At 45.1% G+C, this 20046-nt stretch overlaps 1 protein-coding gene across 4 annotated transcripts in view; it reads left to right on the plus strand.

Moving 5' to 3' along the window:
* The window catches only part of MGAT5 (alpha-1,6-mannosylglycoprotein 6-beta-N-acetylglucosaminyltransferase), a 345401-nt gene that overhangs the window by 136656 nt on the left and 188699 nt on the right, over positions 1–20046 (plus strand). For all 4 annotated transcript variants that reach the window (XM_059166698.1, XM_059166699.1, XM_059166700.1 and 1 more), the window contains one exon: positions 10821–10985. In XM_059166698.1, coding sequence (XP_059022681.1) covers positions 10821–10985 — 165 coding nt within the window. The remainder of the gene's footprint in view (positions 1–10820; positions 10986–20046) is intronic.

A 20046-nucleotide genomic window follows, 5' to 3' on the forward strand; every position in this document is an offset into this window, starting at 1 on the left:
TCAAAGGGCAATGCATTGGGCTTCAGGTGGCCCTTGTTGGCCTGGGGATGCCCACTTCTAAGACATTGACCTCATTTAGGGTTCTGCTCATAGGCCAAAAGGAGGCCCCCACTGTGATGCTGGCATGGTGGCCTCTTGGTAGCTCCTGCTCAGTGTTGCAGACCTACATAAAGTCTGGAGAGTTAGATGAGCTTTTCTGCATGTTTGGTCCCACCCCTGCTATGAAAGAGAAGATGAAAAATACTTAGGTTGAATTTCACCAGAGATTTTAAAAAAAGCCTGTGAATGGCTTTTTAAAAATTGTATTTATTTTTCTTTCTTTCTTTTTTTTTTTTTTTTTTTTTTGGCTCTGTTCCTTCAAATATGATCAAGGCACTGTTTTCTTGGAGGGCTGGGGCGCTGTGGAGAACCACCATTGCCAAAGCAGCAATTCTCCACCCTTGAGGGAAACACACTGTTTTGGAGTGACACTGGGAGGAAGAGAGGAGCTGGGCTGGTCAGTGTGTCGGAGGAGCGCCGTGGTTGCTCTACGGGACGTGGCTGTTGTGATTAAAGGAAGGGCTTTCTGCTTTAGAAAGTTGGCAACCTAAAACAGGCCTCTCTGGGCTTGGAGCTCTTCCAGGGCTGTGTGGTGGCAGTCCCCCCACCTGGCACCCCGGCAGAGCCAGGCTGAGTTTCCAAGCACGCCCAGCAGGGCCGCGTGTCTGAGGAGGGCCTCGGGGGTGCTGTAAACAGAACAGTCAGACTGTGTCTCTGGCAGGGATTGGAGCCTGTTCTTCTGCTCTCTTTGTCCACAAGACCTGTCCTTTCCTGCCTCATTGCTGCTTCAAGTCCTAGCTTGAGGAGAGAACAGGCATGAGGGGATGTGTGTGTGACTCTTGGGCTCATAGTGCCCGGGCCCCTAAAGTGGGGTTGCTCCCTTCACCCAGGGGCCTGTCAGAACCGGCTGGGCAGACGTCATGCCACTGTGGCCACCCGCAGGAGCTGTGGACCCTTCCCAGACCTGTCTGGGTACCAAGCTGTCTTCTGGGACCGCTGGTGGGGCGGTGGCTGAGCGCTCGCCTGTCGCCGAGTTCCTGCCTCTGCCCTTCCTCCCACCTGCGTGCCTCCTCTCCCCAGAGCTTGCTCCTCCTCTCCTTCCGTTCTCTCTTTCATGATTTCATTCTGTCTTACAACCCCTAGACCACCTATTTTTCTAACACCTAAACCACCTCTCATTACATAGTTACTGGTCTATCGCTCATCTCTCTCCTTCATGTAGCAGGTGAGCCCCCAAAGAGCAGGGATTTTTGCCCCTCTTGTTCCCCCTGTGCTGCGGGGCTCAATGCGTGCCTGGCCCTTAGTAGGAGCCAGGAGTGATCGGCAGCAGCTCCTTCACCCTCTTATCTGTGTGGGACCGTTCCAGCTGGGGCTAATTGGAAAGTCAAGTTTTTAGGGAGATTGGAAATGAGACGAGATTCCCCCTGCATTCCATGTCTGGGGGTGGCTCCGAGTGGCTCTTGTGCTCCTGATTCTGACATAGGAACCAGTGTTTATTCTGGAACATCGTTAGAGAGTGTTCATATGTGGCTGTAGGGTTCCTTACTGGGTGTGTGACCTTGGGCAGGTGACTGATGTTTTAAAAGCCCGCTTCCTCTTTTGTAAAACTGAGGATATAAGAGTATCATTCACCTCCGAGGCTTGTTGTAAGGCTCACCTGTTACAAAGCTTACTTAGGCACTTAGATGAGTGAAAAGCATTCATTGTTGGGAGTTCTCACTAACCGGGGCCGACATGTACCGACGGCTGTTAGCACCGCACCAGAACTGTTCGTGTGAAGTGGACGCTTGTTTATACGTTTGAACATAAGGCTTCAAGAACGTGTTTATGTAGCTGTTCTCCATGTTTACAAGGGATAAGACATGAGAGGAAGTAAGGTTCCTCATGTTTACAGGGGATAAGACAGGAGAGGAAATAAGCTCCCCTCCAGAGGGAGGGAGACAAGGACAAGCGAGGCTTGTCCACCAGAGTCACCAGGCCTGCCGTGACAGCACCAGCGCTGGGCCACACCGGCCAGGGCTGAGGACAGAGTTGAGGCTCCAGACAGAATCTGTCTGGCTTTTCCCTGGGCCCCTCTAAAAGTGTGCGGGCTCTACAGAGTGACTTTGGCATTTTAGAAACAGGAGATGTGACTGTCACTGCCCCATTCAAAAGAGAAGGCTTCCCCCTGTGGGCTGGGAGCTGGGCCGGATTTGGTGAGCTCCCGCCATCTCTGAAGGAAGGCACTGCTGGAGGGCACTGTCTCTGGTACGGTGGTGAGCGGGAAGGAGGAGTGTGTGGTGGCTGCCTTTCCTGACGGTGAGGGAGGTGTGCACCCCGGGGAGTCTGGTCAGGACCCTGAGTGACAGTGGGCTTGACCACTCAGAGCCCAAATCCATTTCTGTTCTATAAAAAGGATTAAAATGCTGGACTCCAATTCCATGCATCCGGCTGGGTATCAGGAAAATTGAGAAAACAGCCCAAGAGCTCTGTTCTGGATATTTACAGATTCCAGGATGCACTTGAGATCATCAATAGGCCAAGATATGATTTTTTTTTTTTTTTCCCTCACATTCTGCTGCCTAGAAAATGCCTGGAAATACTAGAGACACCCCCCGAGCACCTCAGGAATAACATTTGCTTCTGCAACACATTGGAGTCAAAGCTGAAGTCTGCCCTTGCAGCCGAACCCAGGAGAGAACAATAGTCAGTAATATTGCGCATCTGAGCTGCCCTTTCTCTTTGAGGTGGTGGCTCAATGACCATTGTGACATGGTGTGGCTGCCCGTGACAGCTGCGGGGCGAGAGCATGGTCACAGGTTTAGGTGGCTTTAAGAATTCACATGCGCAAGGCAGTGAGGGTCAATCACTGAGCTGTTTTGAGGGGCAGGGGGTGCCTTCTTACCTGACATCAGGTACGTGGGGCCAGTATCTTGGGGAGGGTAGAATTCACTGCACTGGATATATTTCAAATAGCATTAAACCTCTGTGATTGTCAGAGTACCGTAAATACAGAAAGTGGAGAGCATGTAGGCCGTAAGGCAGTGAAAAACCCTGGACACTCTCGGTCCTTGACCTGGGTGGGCTTGGTTTAACATGAAAAGAAAGAAGTTCATTTTCAACGGAAGCAGCTGTGTGAGTCACCATTTCCAGACTATTTAACGCAAGATAGAAGATGCTGTCAGTGAAACACACAAGGGCGAGGATGATGCCACGCCCATTTCTGTACTCGAAGAAATAAAGAATAAAAAGTAAAACACTCCCTGACCCCAAATCCAGATAAAATTTGATTTCCTTCCAGTCCTTTTTTAAAATGCAGATCCATGTACATACGTCATTTTTTAAAAATTGGAATATTTCACATACAGCTTTTTAAACTCTCTTTGTTGTATTTTCTCATGCCCATTAGATATTTTTAATGGCCATACACTTTTTTTTTTAACCCTCCGTTCAATAAATATTCAGTGGGCTCCTGACGTTAACAGCCGGTGGTGATAAACAGAGATGACAAGATGCCTGCTCTGCCCTCCCTGAGTTCCAATCCAGTGATTTATTCTGTCTTATGAATGGATAGGCATATGTAATTTAATCTTTTTGTTGGGCATTTGGGTAGTGTCCAGTTCTTATCTATAATAAATAACATCATGGTGTCCTTGTACATAATAAATGGACTGGATTTTGCTTATTACTCTAACTGTATTGTCTTTCTGTGTAGAGGTCACTGTGAAATTAAAAATATATAACTGATGAAACTTGACATTCTGGCAGTCAGTGGAAGGGAGAGGTTGGGGCTAATTCTTTTTTCATTAGCACCTTCCTTTCTCATTAGTGCCCTGTCTTTGCTAGTTTCTCCAAAGCAGCAAGTGAAGCTGCCCCTTGTTGAAGCTCTGCCCTGCAGGGCAGCCATGGTGGAGAGGGACTTGGATTAGGAGCAAGCCCAGATGCAAATAATATTTTCCAGTTCAGATATAAGTCCTTGCTCATTGCACGGTTGGTTCTGTGCCAGCAGGTCATGCTGGCTACACCTTAATCCCATTGTGGCTGTGCCCAGCGTCCTTGACTCGTGGACTCCACAGATTCTGATGGAGGGCCTTGAGGACAGAGCCTGTGGAGGTTGGCCTGGAGGACAGAAGGCTAGATAACTGCTGCTTTGGAAGCATGTCCCCTGGGACAGGGTGGGCTACCAGAGGCCCCAAGCACCTTCCTGGATCATTCCTCAAATACTGATTGCCTGAATAATCTGGGCGGTTGGGGTTTACTGCCCTGTCTAGACCTATAAACTGATAGACTTTCCTACCAACAGGAACCCCTTTGTCTTGAAATCCCATCTCTTTGGGCTCCACCTTTGGAGGCACGTTTAGCTGGCAGTGAAATCACCTTGGCTGTCCTGCTCAAGAATGTGGCAGCTTTCTCCAGCTCCTGCTCACCCCCTGGAGTCATGCTTTCTGGAAATGAAAACTTAAAGAAGCTGTCAGGGCACCTGTTCTGAGATTTTTGTCGATCTCGCCCTTGATCAAAGCACTTCTAGTATGATAGAAAGCAAAGCTAACTTCCCCCAGAAGGACATTTTAAATGTTTTCAATTGCTTTGATCTCATCTTTGTCATGTACAGTAAGTTTTAGGAATATAGAATTCCGGTAGTAATGTTGGGATTAAATTTTTATGGCTAAGGCTTTGAAGCACAAACAAAATTTTAAAATCCTGTTAGTAATTGAAAGTTGTAATCCTGCTGAGGACACATTTTACTGCTATAATAACTGTAAAACACAATGATAAATATAAAAATGTTACACTAGAATTTGAAGGAATATTTTTGCCCTAATTTCTTTATTAAGCTCTGTAGAACTTATCCTTAGGTGTACAATCTTATTGGATAAGTGGATTATCATTAAGACTAAAACATAAAAATGTTCTGGTGTTTAAAATTGCAGTAAAACAGATTTTGCAGGTTTAACTGTAAAATGCAAAGGTGAGAAATAATTTCATCCCCTGGAAAGGTATGATTTCCTTAGCCTTATTGATGGGAAGTCTCTTCTAGTCCGTTTGTTTGTTGATTAATTCATTCATATGTTCACTTGTGTAACACACACATAACTGAGCACTGTAGTGTGCCAGTTGGTAAAGACACAGAGATGAAATTGGCAACATATTTGCCCTTGTGTATTTTGTTGACACTATCTTTTATCTTGTGTCGAACTGTCTTGAAATAGGGACTCTAAACAGCTTCTTGTTGAAAATAAACTTCTTTTCTTTCACACTGGAAGAGAAAACATGCCTATCCAGGTAAAGTGCCTAGGGAGCTCAGGGTTTTGGATTGCTTTATATTCCATTTTCATTTTGAGGAAGAAAGTATGGAAATGCAAACTCTGTAGTATTTTTAGTATGGGAGTTGCTCAGCGAACAGTGGCATCAGTGAGCCTTGAGGATGGTTGGGATATGATTTAACAAAAGCATGTGGCAGAAGCCCAGAGGTTAATCCCCAGTAAATGTGCTCAGAGGCAGCAGGTCAGAGACACCTGCTGCCTGGCAGGTCCACAACACTCCTTCAGAGGTAATAGGTAAGTGCCATTGGATCTGGAACCAGACTGTCTGAGCTGGAACCCTTGATCTGCAGTCATCTGGGGCAAATGACTTCATCTGTCTGTGCTGCAGTTTATCCTCTGTAAAATGGAGATGGTAACAGCAATACACTCCTCATTGTCTTGGTAGGACTCTGTGAAGCAATGGCGAGAAGTGCTGGGGACAGCAGCTGACACAGCTCAGTCAGTGGCGCTTTGGGGGTAGGGCAGTAGTGGTGTTGGTGGCACGTCCTGTAGTTGTGATAGTGAAGCGTTAGTGTCTTTCTCATGGTCATGACTTCTCCTCGTTGCACCATGTCACACCATGTCACACAGTCACAGAGGTCACCCTCTAGTAGGTGAGTTCAACAGGAGAGAGTACGTCCCTTATTGGGGACTGTATTTTAGGAATCGAGGAAGACTGGCTTCTTGTTTTTTGACATTTTTTTAGTATAGTTGACATACAATGTTACATTAGTTTTAGGTGTGTGACTTAGTGATTAGACAAGTTTGTACGCTATGCTGTGTCTATCACTGGTGTGATTACCATGTGTCCCATTACATCACTATGACAATGTCGTTGACTGTGTTCCTTATGCTGCGCCATTTATTCCCGTGACTTACTCATTCCATAACCAGAAGCTGCTCTGTCCCACTCCCTTTCACCCATTTTGCTCATCCCCTACACCCTCCTCTATTGCAGGTGTTAGTTCTCTGTATGTATAGATCTGATTCTGTTTTAGTTGTTGTTGTTTTTTTTTTTTTTTAAATAAGGTATTTGTCTTTCCCAGTCTGACTCACTTCACTTAGCATGATACTTCCCAGGACTACCCATGTGGTCCCAAATATCATGCACTCATCCTTTTTATGGCTGTGTAGTATTTCTTTGTGTACATCACATTTTTTTTTTATCCATTTGTCTATTAATGGGCACTTTGATTGCTTCCATAATTTGGCTATTGTAAATAATGCTACAATAAGTACAGGGGTGCATGTGTCTTTTTGAATTAGTGTTTTCGTATTCTTTGGGTCAATACCCAGTAGCAGTATACTGGATTATTACTGGTATTTCTATTTTTAATTTTTTGAGGAACTCCATACTGCACCCAATTGTATTACCACCAACAGTGCAAGAAAGATATTTTTTCTCCATGTCCTCACCCACATGTATTGTTTCTTGTGTTGTTGATTTTAGCCATTCTGACAAGTGTGAGGTGATGATGTCTCATGGTACTTTTGATTTGCATTTCCCTGGTGATGAGTGATATTAAGGATCTTTTCATGTGTCTGTTGGCCCATCTGGATGTCTCCTTTGGAGAAATGTTGATTCATGTCTTCTCCCCGTTTTTTAATTGGATGATTTGGTTGTTTGGGTATGTTATAGAAACTCTTTATATGTTTTGGAGATCAGCCCCTCATCGGATATACCATTTGCCATTCTTCTCCCATTCAGTAGGTTGTCTTTGTTTTGTTGATGGTTTCCTTCACTCTGCAAAACCTTTTTATTTTGTTGTAGTCCCAATAGTTTATTTTTGGCTTTTGTTTTCCTTTCTCAGGAGACATAGCTGGAAAAATGTTGTTATGCCCAATGTCAGAGAAGTTAATACCTGTGCTCTCTTCTAGGGTTTTTATGATTTCAGGCCTCACATTTAGGTCTTTAATCCATTTTGAGTTTGTATTTGTGTGTGGTGTAAGAATGTGGTCCAGTTTGATCTTTTCCATATAGCTGTCAAGTTTCCCCAACACCATTTGTTGAAGAGTCTGTCTTTTTCCCATTACATGTTCTTGCCTGCTTTGTCATAGATTAATTAAACATGCAACTGTGGGTTTATTTCTGGGCTCTGTATTCTGTTCCACTGATCTATGTGCCTGTGTGCCATTACCATACTATGTTGATTACTGCAGCTTTATAATATATCCTGAAATCTGGAATTGTGATACCTCCAGCTTTGGTCTTCTTTTTCAATATTGCTTTTGCTATTCAGGGTCTTTTGTGGTTCCATACAGATTTTAGGATTACTTGTTCCACTGCTATGAAAAATATTGTTGGTGTCTAATAGCGATTCCATTAAATCTATAGACTGCTTTGGGTAGTATAGACATTTTAACCATACTCTTCCAGTCCATGAGCATAGAATATAGTATCTTTCCATTTGTTTGTGTCATCTTAAGGGTGATGTAACAGTTTTGTATTCTCCCTAGGCTGTCCTCCACCAATGACTATCACTGATAACTATAGTTTGGGGTGGGGCGGGGGATGGGGGTGGGGTCTCTGTCCCATAGTCCTCTTACCTTTTAACAGAAAGACAAAAAATTGCAGAAGGTTACCAGCCCTCGAGAGACCATCAGCTTGGGCTGGGCCTCTGTCAGCTCCTGAAAGGAGGAGGGCTGATTCCTTCATTGTACTTTGCATTATATCTGTAGCAGTGCCTCCAGTTCCTTAGCAAATGGAGGTCACGCATAATGCAAGTTCGGTACAAAGGGGTAGTAAGGAAGAAAGGGTTGGGAGCGTATGCCTAACTCAGTGGTTCTCACATTGGGGCTTCGTGCCCCTCTCCCCACAGGGGCATTGACAGGAGGGGTTTTGGTCTTCATGTGGAAGGATTGCTATGGTCGTTCAGCCTCTAGAGGCCAGGGGTGCTGCCAAACACCCTTCGATGGATGAGACGTCTCTCCACAGCAAAGGATGGTCTGGCCCAAAGTGTCAGGAGTATCAAAGCTGAGAAAGCCTGATTTAACCCATCTTAGGGATCCCGGGCTTCTGTGTCTAGCTCATCTCAATTGCGGGTAATACTTAAATGCCATTTTCTCTGTGGACTGCTTGGCTGGTGGTAGGGCCTTCAGGCAATAAGGCTGGAGATAGAGGAGCTTGATCTCCTGCATCTGCGCAGGGCTTTTGTCACACGCTGCAGCCACCTGCAGCCACCTCCCAGTGGCACCGCTGCGCCTGCCCACAAGGGCCGGCCTCTGGCGATCTTCAGAATTCCGGAGAAGCAGTTGATGCTTTCAGTTCATTGTAAGCGCACAGCTGGTGGCCGGCTCCCGTTTCTGCCAGCTGAGGGTATGCCAGGGTTGACGGTGAGTCATGCGGACCACGGGACTGCAACTCCTGGAGGGCAGTGAGCTCATGACCCTTCTGATAAACTGATGAGAGTCCTGCTTTGCTCAGGAAGACATTTCTTGAGGAAGGATGCGAGCGTTTCCCAGAGGAAGTTTTATTTTTTATTTGTATGTGTAGCAGGTGTTTATATAGTGCTTCTCATGTACCAAGTGGTGTTCAGAACATTTTGTAAGAATTAACTCATGAAGTCTGCATAACAACCTAAAGAGGTTAAGTTTATCCTTAGCACTCGAGAATGAGGATGTAACTGAGAAACGTTGTCTCCAGAGTCTGGGCCCTCAACCACAGGGCTCTGGAGGAAAGACCTTGAACTTCACACTTGGGCTCTTTTTCTACCCTGGCTCTTGACTTCTGGCTGGTCCACTGAGGCATCAGGGAACAAGGCCAACCCGATTCAAGTTCCCACTCCAGTTTATTATCTCTGTAGCCGTGAGCACGTCACTTCATGCCTGTGAGCTTTGTGTTCTCCTCTGTAAAATGAAGTCATTTTACCTCACCTACCTCACGGAGGAGGCGAAGGTAACGTGGGGCTTCTTAGATTTGCGGGTGGGCTGTAAAAGGCATTCAGGAAACATTAGCTCCCTTCTGCCCTTCTCTGCTGTGATGGTGTTTTTAGCCTCTTGCTCTAATGTCGTAGCCGTCTTCTTACCTGTAGGTGAGAGACGGGCTGAAGAGCGAGAAATAGCCCTGGTTGGGTATTTGTTAGAACGAATGAACGAACTGCTGCAGAGGTTGACCTTGTGAGGAAGTCTGATGTTCCGCTCGGGGAGAGTGGTGGGGAGGTTGTGCTTATGCCAAACAGAAAGCACCAGACTTTGTGGGTTTGCTTTCTGCTTGCAATAGTTAGTCTGCTCCTGCCATGGCTCCCATCTGTATACCACCAACAATATAAACTTCCATGTCCAGTACACATCTTTGTTTCTGTTCTGATGACTTTCGTCTCCACCTGGCAAAATAGGACAGCCTGAGTGCCTTATGGCCAAGGTTCAAGGTTAGCTGGTTGTGTTCTGGGGCCAGTGAACTGATCCAGTGTGCGCTTCTCTCCCGGTCAGGTGAGATCACCTGCTCAAAGCAAGTTGGTACTATTCCCAGTAGGAGGGAAAGCGGCAACTTTGCACTTGTCTCAGCTCAGGGTGTTGCGTAACCTGCTCCCTACATGGTACTCTTCTCCCCGGAACCACTCCCAATTCACTCATGAAGCTGGACTCTAGTCCCATGGATGGCTGGCCAAGTGTCCTTCTGCCTTTAAAACACGTGCAGGTCAATGTATCTTTCTCTGATTATGAGTTGCCAGAGGAGAGAGGCTTAATTAATCTCCTTGTACGTGTGAAATACCTTGTGTACAAACTTTGTAAATGCTTTTGTATCCATGAGGATAAAGTGTCTGTCTGGAGAGAAGTGAAGAGAGGTGTCCCACAGTCAGATGTGTGAGAAAGGGAATCAGCTCTTAAATGTAAGCACCATGAGAGAATATCCCAGCATCTAGAACAGTGCCTGGCACAGTAGTTGTTGAGTAAATATTTCCCAAATGAAGGAATGAGTCTGATCTTAATTTAAGTATCTTTCTAAACCTCATTGTAGTTACCTCTGCGTTAACCCAGCATGCCCAGCATCTGGAACTGTAGTCTTTATTAACTATTACCAAAGTACCCAACAAAAGTAAAGACTTGGCAAAAAAAAAAAAAAAAAAAAATGGGATGTACTAGAGTATACAGCACTGAAACTAACAATGAACTTGGTCCAGAAGCTACTGTAAGACCTCGCTTCACTTGGGGGTTGTCATTGTATAGGTCAGACCCATCATGCTGTACGAAGGAAGTTAACAGAGTGCTTTGATAGGATGCTAAGAAACATGGAGTCTCCTTAGTGGCTGGGAATAATTTTATGTCCCCTCCTGCTAAACTCGTGTGACAGAAGAGACCAATGTGTTTTGTACTCTCTATCATCTTTAAGATAGGGTTTTTCAAGACATGTCTTCAAGCAGTATTTCTCAACTATGCCACTCTTTTTGGTTCTTCATGTCAGAGACAGAGGAGGAAGAGGAAGAGGAGAGGAGAGAAAATGCACTAGACACATGTACAGAAGCCAACGAGTTTTTAAACTCTCTGCATTTTCTTTTACAGATCTGAAGAAAACTCTCGCCGTGCTGTTGGATAATATCTTGCAGCGCATTGGCAAGTTAGAGTCAAAGGTGGACAATCTTGTAGTCAATGGCACGGGAACAAATGCGACCAACTCCACCACAGCTGTCCCCAGCTTGGTCGCACTTGAGAAAATTAATGTGGCAGGTAAGAGCGGCTGTTGTGCGCCCTGACGTGGAGTCCAACCGTGCTCTGACCTGGGAAAAGAATCAAGGAGCACAGTGGTTCTTATTGGGGTAAAGCCCATCAACTTGGTACGACCCCTCTGAAGCTGATTTTAAATTTATTTTTGATTAACATGTTAAAAGACTTTAAAGGCTCATCACGATGTGTAATATCTGGTGGTTTCTGTGACACGTTTCATATAATAAGCTCCGGAATTCACTTTTAATGAGAAGATTCTTTGCATGGATAAATGGAATAGAGAGGCTATCTGGGAAGTTTGTGCCAGTTAGAGATCCTTTCTCCTCCCCGTTTTTATCAGACAGTTTCAAAAGTCTGTTCTGTCTAAGAGATTCTCCCCTTCCCGTTGTTAAGGAAGAGCCACCATTGCAAAAAATGCATTTTGTGTGTACATAGGGAGATAGAAATTCTGGAAATGGGACTGATAAAATAAACAGCCCCTGCCTGAGCTTGGGCTGCTTCTGTCGCTGCTCCCGGGCACCACCCTGCCTGTCTCCTGGGGATGCACTTTGTCTAGCCTCCTCTTTAAAGTGGAATCTTGGATGAGAGAAGAGGCATAGATTAAAAACCAATCCCAGATCACACACAGCCTGGTCTGCCCACGGCTTATGTGGATGCTCCCTTTGCACAGCCCTGGGGTCGGTCTGAGTCTCTGTGGTTGTGCTAGGATTTGCTTTCATTAGAATGAAAAAGCAGAGAGCCTGAGGATAAAGATGAGTTGCTTTGGGTGAAGTGTTGTAAATGAGTTGTCTGCGCTCCTGGTGGTGGTATCCAAACTCTACTTAATGGATAAAATAAGGAGCTGGGTTGCTTTCTGCTACTTTGAAAATCGAATTTAGCGTCCTTTTGGGTTTCTCTCTACCTCTCACTTGTGCTGTAGAAATGTACAGACTAAAGTGGGAGAGATTCTTTTCCTTTCCTACCTCCCAGTGTCAAAACATTTAATTGTTTCCCATTATGCAAGCTTGTTGTATTACTTTTCTCTTCTGTTCTTTGCCCTTTAGCAAGTGTTAAATTACAAAATATATTTCTAATAATCCAAAGTGTCCAACCAAAGAAAGGTATTAAAAATAACTTTTAATTACAACACAGAGGCAGTGTCATCTGGGCCATAAATCCTATCTTCCCTGCAGTTTCCAACAGCTTCTGTAATTAGACAAGAAAACCTCCCACTGTGTTGAGCTGCTTATTAATAAATGGAACCCATGCCTCTCCAGTCTCCACTCCTCCACCCTGTCTGCAGTAGACAATGCTGTTGGACAGGTCCTATCTGCTGACTCCATGGCAGTTCTGCATTATCATATTTCCAGAGGTGGAGTGGGGTGCTCTGCCTTGACCTCTGCCGCCTCCCACTGTCTCTGTCCTATAGAGCCCCTGCAAACAGGTCTGTTGTCATTCTCTGCCCTGATGAGGGATCAGCCTTTGGCTGTCCTCTTTGTGTGCCAGGCTCACTGGGAGGCTAATCCTACCTAGGCTCCAAGTACCTGGGTCCAGAATTGTAGGTGGACCTCCAGGAATGAAATGGGAGGGAGTTGGTGACTACTTCTTTCTAATGGGTTCCCAGCCCCACATACTGAGTGAGTTAGTTGACTCGATTAACACACACCTCTTGAGCACATTCTCTAAGTTGTTAGCTCTGATGGGTCTCCTTGCCCCGTGCCACTGGTACTGTGTTTTACTGATAAAGAACCAAAGGATTTTGTGTGTTTTGTGGGGTTGGGGAGATGGGGGGAGGAGGGAGCAGATTTAGAGTTGTTCCTCTGATAATTAACTTCATTCTCCTTCCTTTGTATTTTTTGTGTGTAAACCACTCTGCCTTTGCAATTTTTATTGGCCAATCAGGAAAATAATCTAATGCCCAAATCTAATGCCCCAAATCCCATCAACGGTGGCCATGTAAATGGGGGTAGCTATGAGGCTTCTCACAAGAATGTGCATTGTGAAGGTGGGTAGAATTGAGGCATAGGGGTCTTATGGAAGAGATACAGACTCCTAAGAATGGATTGTGACCCAGAAGATAATTGGAAGGGAGGAGAGGAAACTAATATCCAGCAGCCATCCAGGAAACACGGGTTAATGTTTGTGACCCTTGGCACGATTTTACCCAGTCTTCTCAACATCTAGGAGAAGCTAGAGTTTATGGAGTTTGGGTGTTTGGAGCAGGGGCTACCTTTGGTATTGGAATTCCTTGAGCCTCAGCTTAAGACCGAGCACCATAAAGAGGAGAGACGGTGAGTATTGGCTGTCTTCCTTGCTTTCCTTTGTAAATCATCACAAATGGGCAAGTTTTGAAAAATAGGCTGCCATTTTCTTAGAAGTTCCTGGAGAGCTGACAGTTTCCTGGGATATTTAATAACTTGTCTAGTAAGGAAGTTCTCCATGTCTTAAGGGTCTGTTGTGGCCAACCTGTGTAAAAAACAAGCTTGTCCCTGTGTAAAAAACAAGCTTGTCCCTGTGTAAGCAAGTGCATTCCTCCCTTAGCGAGACCAGGAGGAAATAGAGCCATCCTCCTTTATTTCCCTGGAGGGTGGGGGAGGGGAGCTTTATAGTTTGTCAGCTAAACAACTTATATCTAACTCTTTGCCCTGTCTGCAGATGAGAGTGCCAAAAAGGACAGAAACTTCAGTTTGTAGCCCTTGCTCAGGAAGAAGCCATTTCTTGCTTTTGTTGCCCTCTCTCTGAGCCATGGCCCTACAGTCCCTGTACCCTTACTGTCCTAGCAGGAATGGCTTGGAGCTGGGAGAGAGTTCATTGTTATAGGGTTCCAGTTCCAACTGAGTGAAATTTTTCTTTCTCTCTTTTTGCATTAAGACATGTGGTAATTGCTCAGAAATGTTCTCCCTGGGGTGTCTTTACTGCTTACTCCGGTGTCTTACTGCTTGCTGATGTTTCTGATTGCTTACTGTCGTGTCTTATTGCTTGCTGATATATCTTCTAGTTGGCTCTAAACTGCTTCTAAATTGGGTACCATGGCAGTTGAAGAGGGGTTCCCTAAATTTATTTTCTTTTCGGGGATAGCTCCATGTGTATGTGTGTATACATGCCCTTCCTCTGTTCGGCTGTGTTCTCTGTAACTTTTATCCAAAATGGCTTTTCTTTCTAAATTTATCATTCTTGGGCTTTTGGATGATGTAAAAGGGATGTTCCCCTAGAGAAATCTAGCTGGAAATGAACTTCATTGGAATCAAGAATTAGCTTGAACTGCATTTTTGAGCTTGGTTTATCTTGTTGAAGATATAGGTGAATCAAAGAAGCTAAAACCTAGATTAAAAAAAAAAAATCCCCACCCTTCAACCAGTCACCTAGTAAATCAGTTTCTCTTCCCTGAAAGAACTTGAATGTTTCTTTGCCAAAATTATCCCCTTTCAGAATGATGTTTTTGTTTTTTGGAAAGACCAAGTCTGCTTTTCTCTACTTTTATGGTTTTAAATTATGATGTGGAGCGAATAGTGTTGGATCTGGAGTTCTTTGCCATGTGCTAACATAGGGGAAAGATTTAAAGAAAAAAAAAGAAGAAGAAGAAGAAAAGAAAACCAAACAAAAAAAAAAAACTGTGATCGTGAACGTCCTTGCCATCTGAGGCCCGAGGTTGTCACCTTAATCTTTGTTTAGCCCACAGTCTTGTTCAAAGCCTACCTGTTGACAGTACTCCGTAACTGCCCACACCGATTGGATGATGCTGGAGGGGACAGCATGTGGTTTCACTGCTAAAAGGAGTTTCTCCTTCTGGAGAAACAACTTCTCCTCTTTTCCATTTCTGCTCCTGGGGATTTGCTTGGAAGTGGGGCTTGGCATTTCATTTCCCTTTCTCAAACCCTAGCAAACACCACCTATGAAGTAGGATTTTTTTCTCTTTTGGCTTTTCATATCTGAACTTCCCACAGATTCTTCCCTGCTGTGGCACCCTCTCGGCAGGTGATGGATACAACACTAGATTGTAATATTTTGGGGAATGGGCACGTGGTGCCGCTCTCCCCGTCAGGTGGGTGGGGGGGTGCATGTTTCTCTCTGCATTTCTTTCTTTATACTTTGAAAAACCAGCTTTCGTCTTTCCACATCAGCTGAGGAACTGATCAGCAAGGAATGTTTGCTAAAAGGCACAACTTAATGATAACATTGCTTTGCATTACGATCACTTACAACTGCAAGGTCATTTAGGAAGCACAGTCACAGACCTGAAGGTGCAGGCACAACTCCAGTGGCTGGTTTCTAGTATTGAGTTTACATGGAATGGTAGCTACACCTGCGTTTCCCAAACATGAACAGCCACGTGCGGTGTATTTCCAGTGTCTGCTGGTGAAGTGCAATGTATTTGATCTGGGTTGCTGTTCCCAATAAAAAGAATCATAATTATTATTCTACCATTTAAAAATTGCAAATGAAAAATGTCCCCGCTGAGTTCCAGGACTTGCATTGGCAGTGCAATTTTCCCCCTTTTGTGCTGCTAATGGACCTTGAAATTAAGTTGCACCAGTGCTCTTTGCTCTTTGGGTCCCCTGTCTTATCAGTTGTGTTGGAGTAGCACCTGAAGTGCCCCAGCCCCCTGCCCAGCTCCACAGGTGGTCTTCTAGGGATCAGGTAACGGGCCAGCCTGTGGTGCCCGCAGGTGCTGCAGAGAAGCAGGACAGACCAGAGATTGCACGGTGCTTTCTTATTAATGTGAGCGAGAAACGACCATGTTTCTCCCATCGACACATCGCTCTCTGTTTCATTCTTTGTCAGGGCAGCACGAAAGACTTGGCTCCTTGTCAGAAACAATTCTTTTGATATCTTCCTAGAAAAATGTGTGTCATCGTTGGTGTGGTTTTCACTTCGTGTGGTCAGGGTGTTTTGATTTTTATCATGAAGAAGGAGAAGGAGTGCGGGAGGAGGAAGAGAAAGGAACATACGGTTCAAGAGAAGTGATGCCGCCCTTTGAGCATGGCTTTTACAGCATTGATTCTCAGCTGCAGGCGATTCTGCCCTCCCTCTCCCACCTACACATCCTGGCCACACGTGGCAGTGTCTGGAGACATTTTTGGTTGTCAAAACTGAGAAGGTGCTATTGACATCTGGTAGAAAGAGGCCAGGGATGCTGCTAAACATTTTATAGAGCATAAGCTAGCCCCCACAACAGCGAACAGTCTAGCCCAAAATGTCAGTTATGCTGTGTTTGAGGAGTTCTTATTTGCAAGGTGGCGTGGAGTCTGGTGTTCCACGTGTGACCAGTGCAGAAAGATGCTGAGGATGTTGGGCTCAGCTCATGGGCCAGCTGAGACGTAAAGCCTCCTTCTCTCTTGCTCTCAAGGCTATTTGCAAGTCCTAAGCCCCAACCACTTTTAATTTTGCAACTGATCTTTAAGACCTCCAAGAAAGAGATTTTTATAAACTCCCAGAAGGCTCTTGGGATCCTGACCTTAAGAAACTCCTTTCCTGGACCCAGACCAGTAAATTTTTGGCAACACGCATTTCACTCCTGCTTATACAGAAGGTAATTATTTCTTTTCATGAAAGAGCCGCTAATTCAGAATAATGATGGCAAAGCAGCCTGAGAGAGTAGATTTAAATTACAAGAATGTTTTAGAGGAAGTTCTATTTTATTAATTTTAAGCAGAGTCTATAATTATCAAGACAGGAGAGAGTAAATTGAATAAGTTAAGGAAAACAAGACAGGTTCCCAAAGATCTACTTCACGGCACATAACAGCCTACACAGCCTATTTGGAGCGGCAGGGAAGGAGGGGACCCTGAGAAAGGTAGGTTGAGGCAATCTGTGGAGAGTTTCCAGTGTAGAACTCGGGAGTTTGTGTTTGTTCTGTAGGCAGTGACAGCTGAGGAGGCTTTAAATAAAGCCGGCGGATAATGAGATGAGACCTGTATTTTCAGAGAAGAATTAATGGCCATGTGGAAGTGGGGTGCCTTAAAGGGGGTCCAACTGGAAGCCAGGTGAGAGAGTTGAGTGGAGGGCGGAGAAGGCTTGAAACCGGGCATCGCTATGACGCCCAGGGGAAGAGGGGATTAGAGTCCTATGGCGGGTGGAGCTGACCTGAGGAGGACACTGTGGACCATGCGAGAGGATGGGGGAAGAAGCTGTCGTCATGACCGGGTGATGCCTTTATTGAGGAAACAAGCCAGCACCTCCAGTATCTTATGAAGACAGTAGCCGCGTGTTAATGCAGGTTGTTTTGCTGCAAACCACATGTTGAAGAATATCAGTTTAAAGGAATTTGGAACGTTGGTTCCGGTGCTCAGGCCATGGATGTGTTCAGGCGGTGTTCTGGAGCCAGGCTGCTCTGGTTCGAATCTTGGCCCCACCACTTCGCACCTGGTGACCGTGGGCATCTTTCTGAACCTTTCTAGGGCTCTATTTTCTCGTCTGTACAGTTGGGAAAATACTAGTAATGCCCGCTTTCATGGGGGTTGTTGATGAGGATTAAGTAAACTTCTTAGATGGGTGGCTGGTACAAAGTCAGCGCTATATGCGTGTTAGCTAATTACAGTTCAAAAACATTAATTTTGTTGATGGCAGAATGGACTTGCATTGACTAGGTACTCAAATATCACCACCAGTAGTGACTATAATAATATTTGTGTAGTGCTGTATGGATTAGAAAATAGTTTCTCATATGTTACTTCATTTGAATGCTTTAAACTTACAATTCCCAAATTGACCTTTTTTTGTCAATACCTAAAGGCTTAGCAGGAAACCCATGTATTTGTCAATAATCTCTTAAAAGAGGCAAAAAAAAAAAACCCTGAAAAACTCAGAAAACCTTTAACAGGGAGTTGGGGGCCCATGCAGTTGTCTAGTTCAGAAGATGATGCTGAGCTCAGCCCTGCTGGGTACAGACATGGGGACCATCTTCAAGAAGCTCAGCTGTATTGGCTTCTAAATTGCCATCATTCTAAGGACATCTTCTTGGGGTGGTGGTTGAAAGGGTGACAGTGGAGTCTAAGTTTTGGGGAGCATCATTGGGGAGGGTTCTGATCATGTAGTCACAGTGCTCAATGACATCCTCTTTGCATATGCCTGGATCATGCAGGTCACCCCAGTGTGTCTTGGGTGGGGCGGGGGGGGGGGTTCCAGGCAGTGGGTAAAATAGGTATGGCGACCACAGACGCATGTCACATTAAGGTTTGGATTTCCAGAAAGATCCTAAGCCTGACTCAAACTTTTCTTTCCTTGGGGGTTCAGAGGACACAGCTCCAAGAATGCTAACCTTTCTTCTACCATTTTAAATGCTGCTGTTCTGGCTGAATGTGCACAGCCCTGCTGGGAGCTAGCCTCGCCTACACCATGCTATTTATTTATGCTGTTACACATTTACATGTTTCTGTCCTCAGCCTGGAATGCCCTTCCGTTTTTCTGGCTCTTAATTATCATCTTTTTCAAAACTCCTCTAAAAGCACTGTCTCCCACAATAAGCCTTATAGAGACCCTCCAGCCCCAGAGGTTTCTCGTGCCCTTGCTTTGTGTTTTCACCACTGCTGTGGACATTCTCGGACCTTCCCAGGCTACATCTTTCTCTGCAGCCAAGCTCTAAGCTCTTTGAAGGTATGGGCAAGATAGCCTACATTTTTTGTTTGAACCCAATACCTACCTGGGAGCCTGGCAAATAGCAGGTTTGCAATAGGTGCCCAACTGAATGCGCTCCTCCCCCTCTGGGACAAGCACCAGGGTCATCCACTGTCCTAGAACTGCTATCATGACAGTGATGACCACACAGTCAGTTCTGGATCACTGTTTTTGCCCCTGGCCTGCTCTGATATTTTCCTGAACACTTCAGGAATTCCCAGAAGCACCTGGAAAGTTGACTGCTAACCTGTTCAAAGAGGAAAATGCTTTTGCTTTGCTACACTTTCTGAAAACTAAGGTTCCGTAATAAGATCATTTATTTGTAATATTTGGTGGCTAATTATGTAAATAGGCTTCAAACAATTCTGACGAGCTATAATATAATAAAAATTGCTCTGAATGAAGAGTCTTTGCAGAAAAGCAGGAACCTACTGATACTAATGCCTTTGGACTTGTTACCTTTAAGGAGTATATAGCTTGGGACGCCTGGGTGGTTCAGTTGGTTAAGCAACTGCCTTCGGCTCAGGTCATGATCCTAGAATCCTGGGATCAAGTCCCGCATCGGGGCCCCTGCTCGGCAGGGAGTCTGCTTCTCCCTCTGACCCTCCCACTTCTCGTGTTCTCTCTCTCTCTCTCATTCTCTGTCAAATAAATAAAATCTTAAAAAAAAAAAGGTACTTAGCTTTTTCATTTCAGAAAGTCAGAGTAGGGGGGCACCTGGGTGGCTCAGTCAATTAAGCATCTGCCTTCAGCAAGAAGGAAAAAGATCAGGTTATTATCCCAGAGTCCTAGGATCTCTCTCTCTCCCTCTCTCTGCCCCACCCTCCCCAACATGCTGCTCATGCTCTCTCTCACTCTCCCTCACTCTCAAATAAGTAAATGAAATCTTATTTAAAAAAAAAAAAAAAAGTCGAGTCTGTATCCCTATGAGGAATGCTGTTTCTCCCCAACCTCTTGAGGGTGGTGGAGAACAGGAGCTCTCAGGAATGTGCAGTGCAGTACTGACCTTGGGAACTTGTAGGGGCTTTACTCTCATGGATGCAAATGCCTCTACACAGGGCTATTCAGTGGATCAGAGAGAGGACATGCTGAAATAGATTTGTTTGTTTTAATCAGAGGACGACAGATCCCACTTGCTCTAATTTGGCTAAATGAGGTACGTGGATACAGTTGTGCTATCATCCCGCAGACGGTATTGATTCCGGAGACCTTCCACAGCCGCAGCACAGCGGATGATCTCCTGCAGACACTCCCTTGTCTCTGCCAGTCTGTCCCGTACCTGTTTTTATTGACACCTATTTCAAAGAGGAATTCTAGAGCCCAAGATTTAAAAAGTCGGAAAAATTGTAGAATTAAAGTTGTTTCCCTGGCGGCAGGAGACCGTATCTATCGCTGGCTGGTTAAAAACGGTTTCTTAGCTATGGAAGCTTGTGGGATTTCGATGGACTTTCTTTTAAGCTCTGCTGTTGGC

Source organism: Mustela lutreola, chromosome 3, assembly GCF_030435805.1.
Source record: "Mustela lutreola isolate mMusLut2 chromosome 3, mMusLut2.pri, whole genome shotgun sequence".
Taxonomy (NCBI): domain Eukaryota; kingdom Metazoa; phylum Chordata; class Mammalia; order Carnivora; family Mustelidae; genus Mustela; species Mustela lutreola.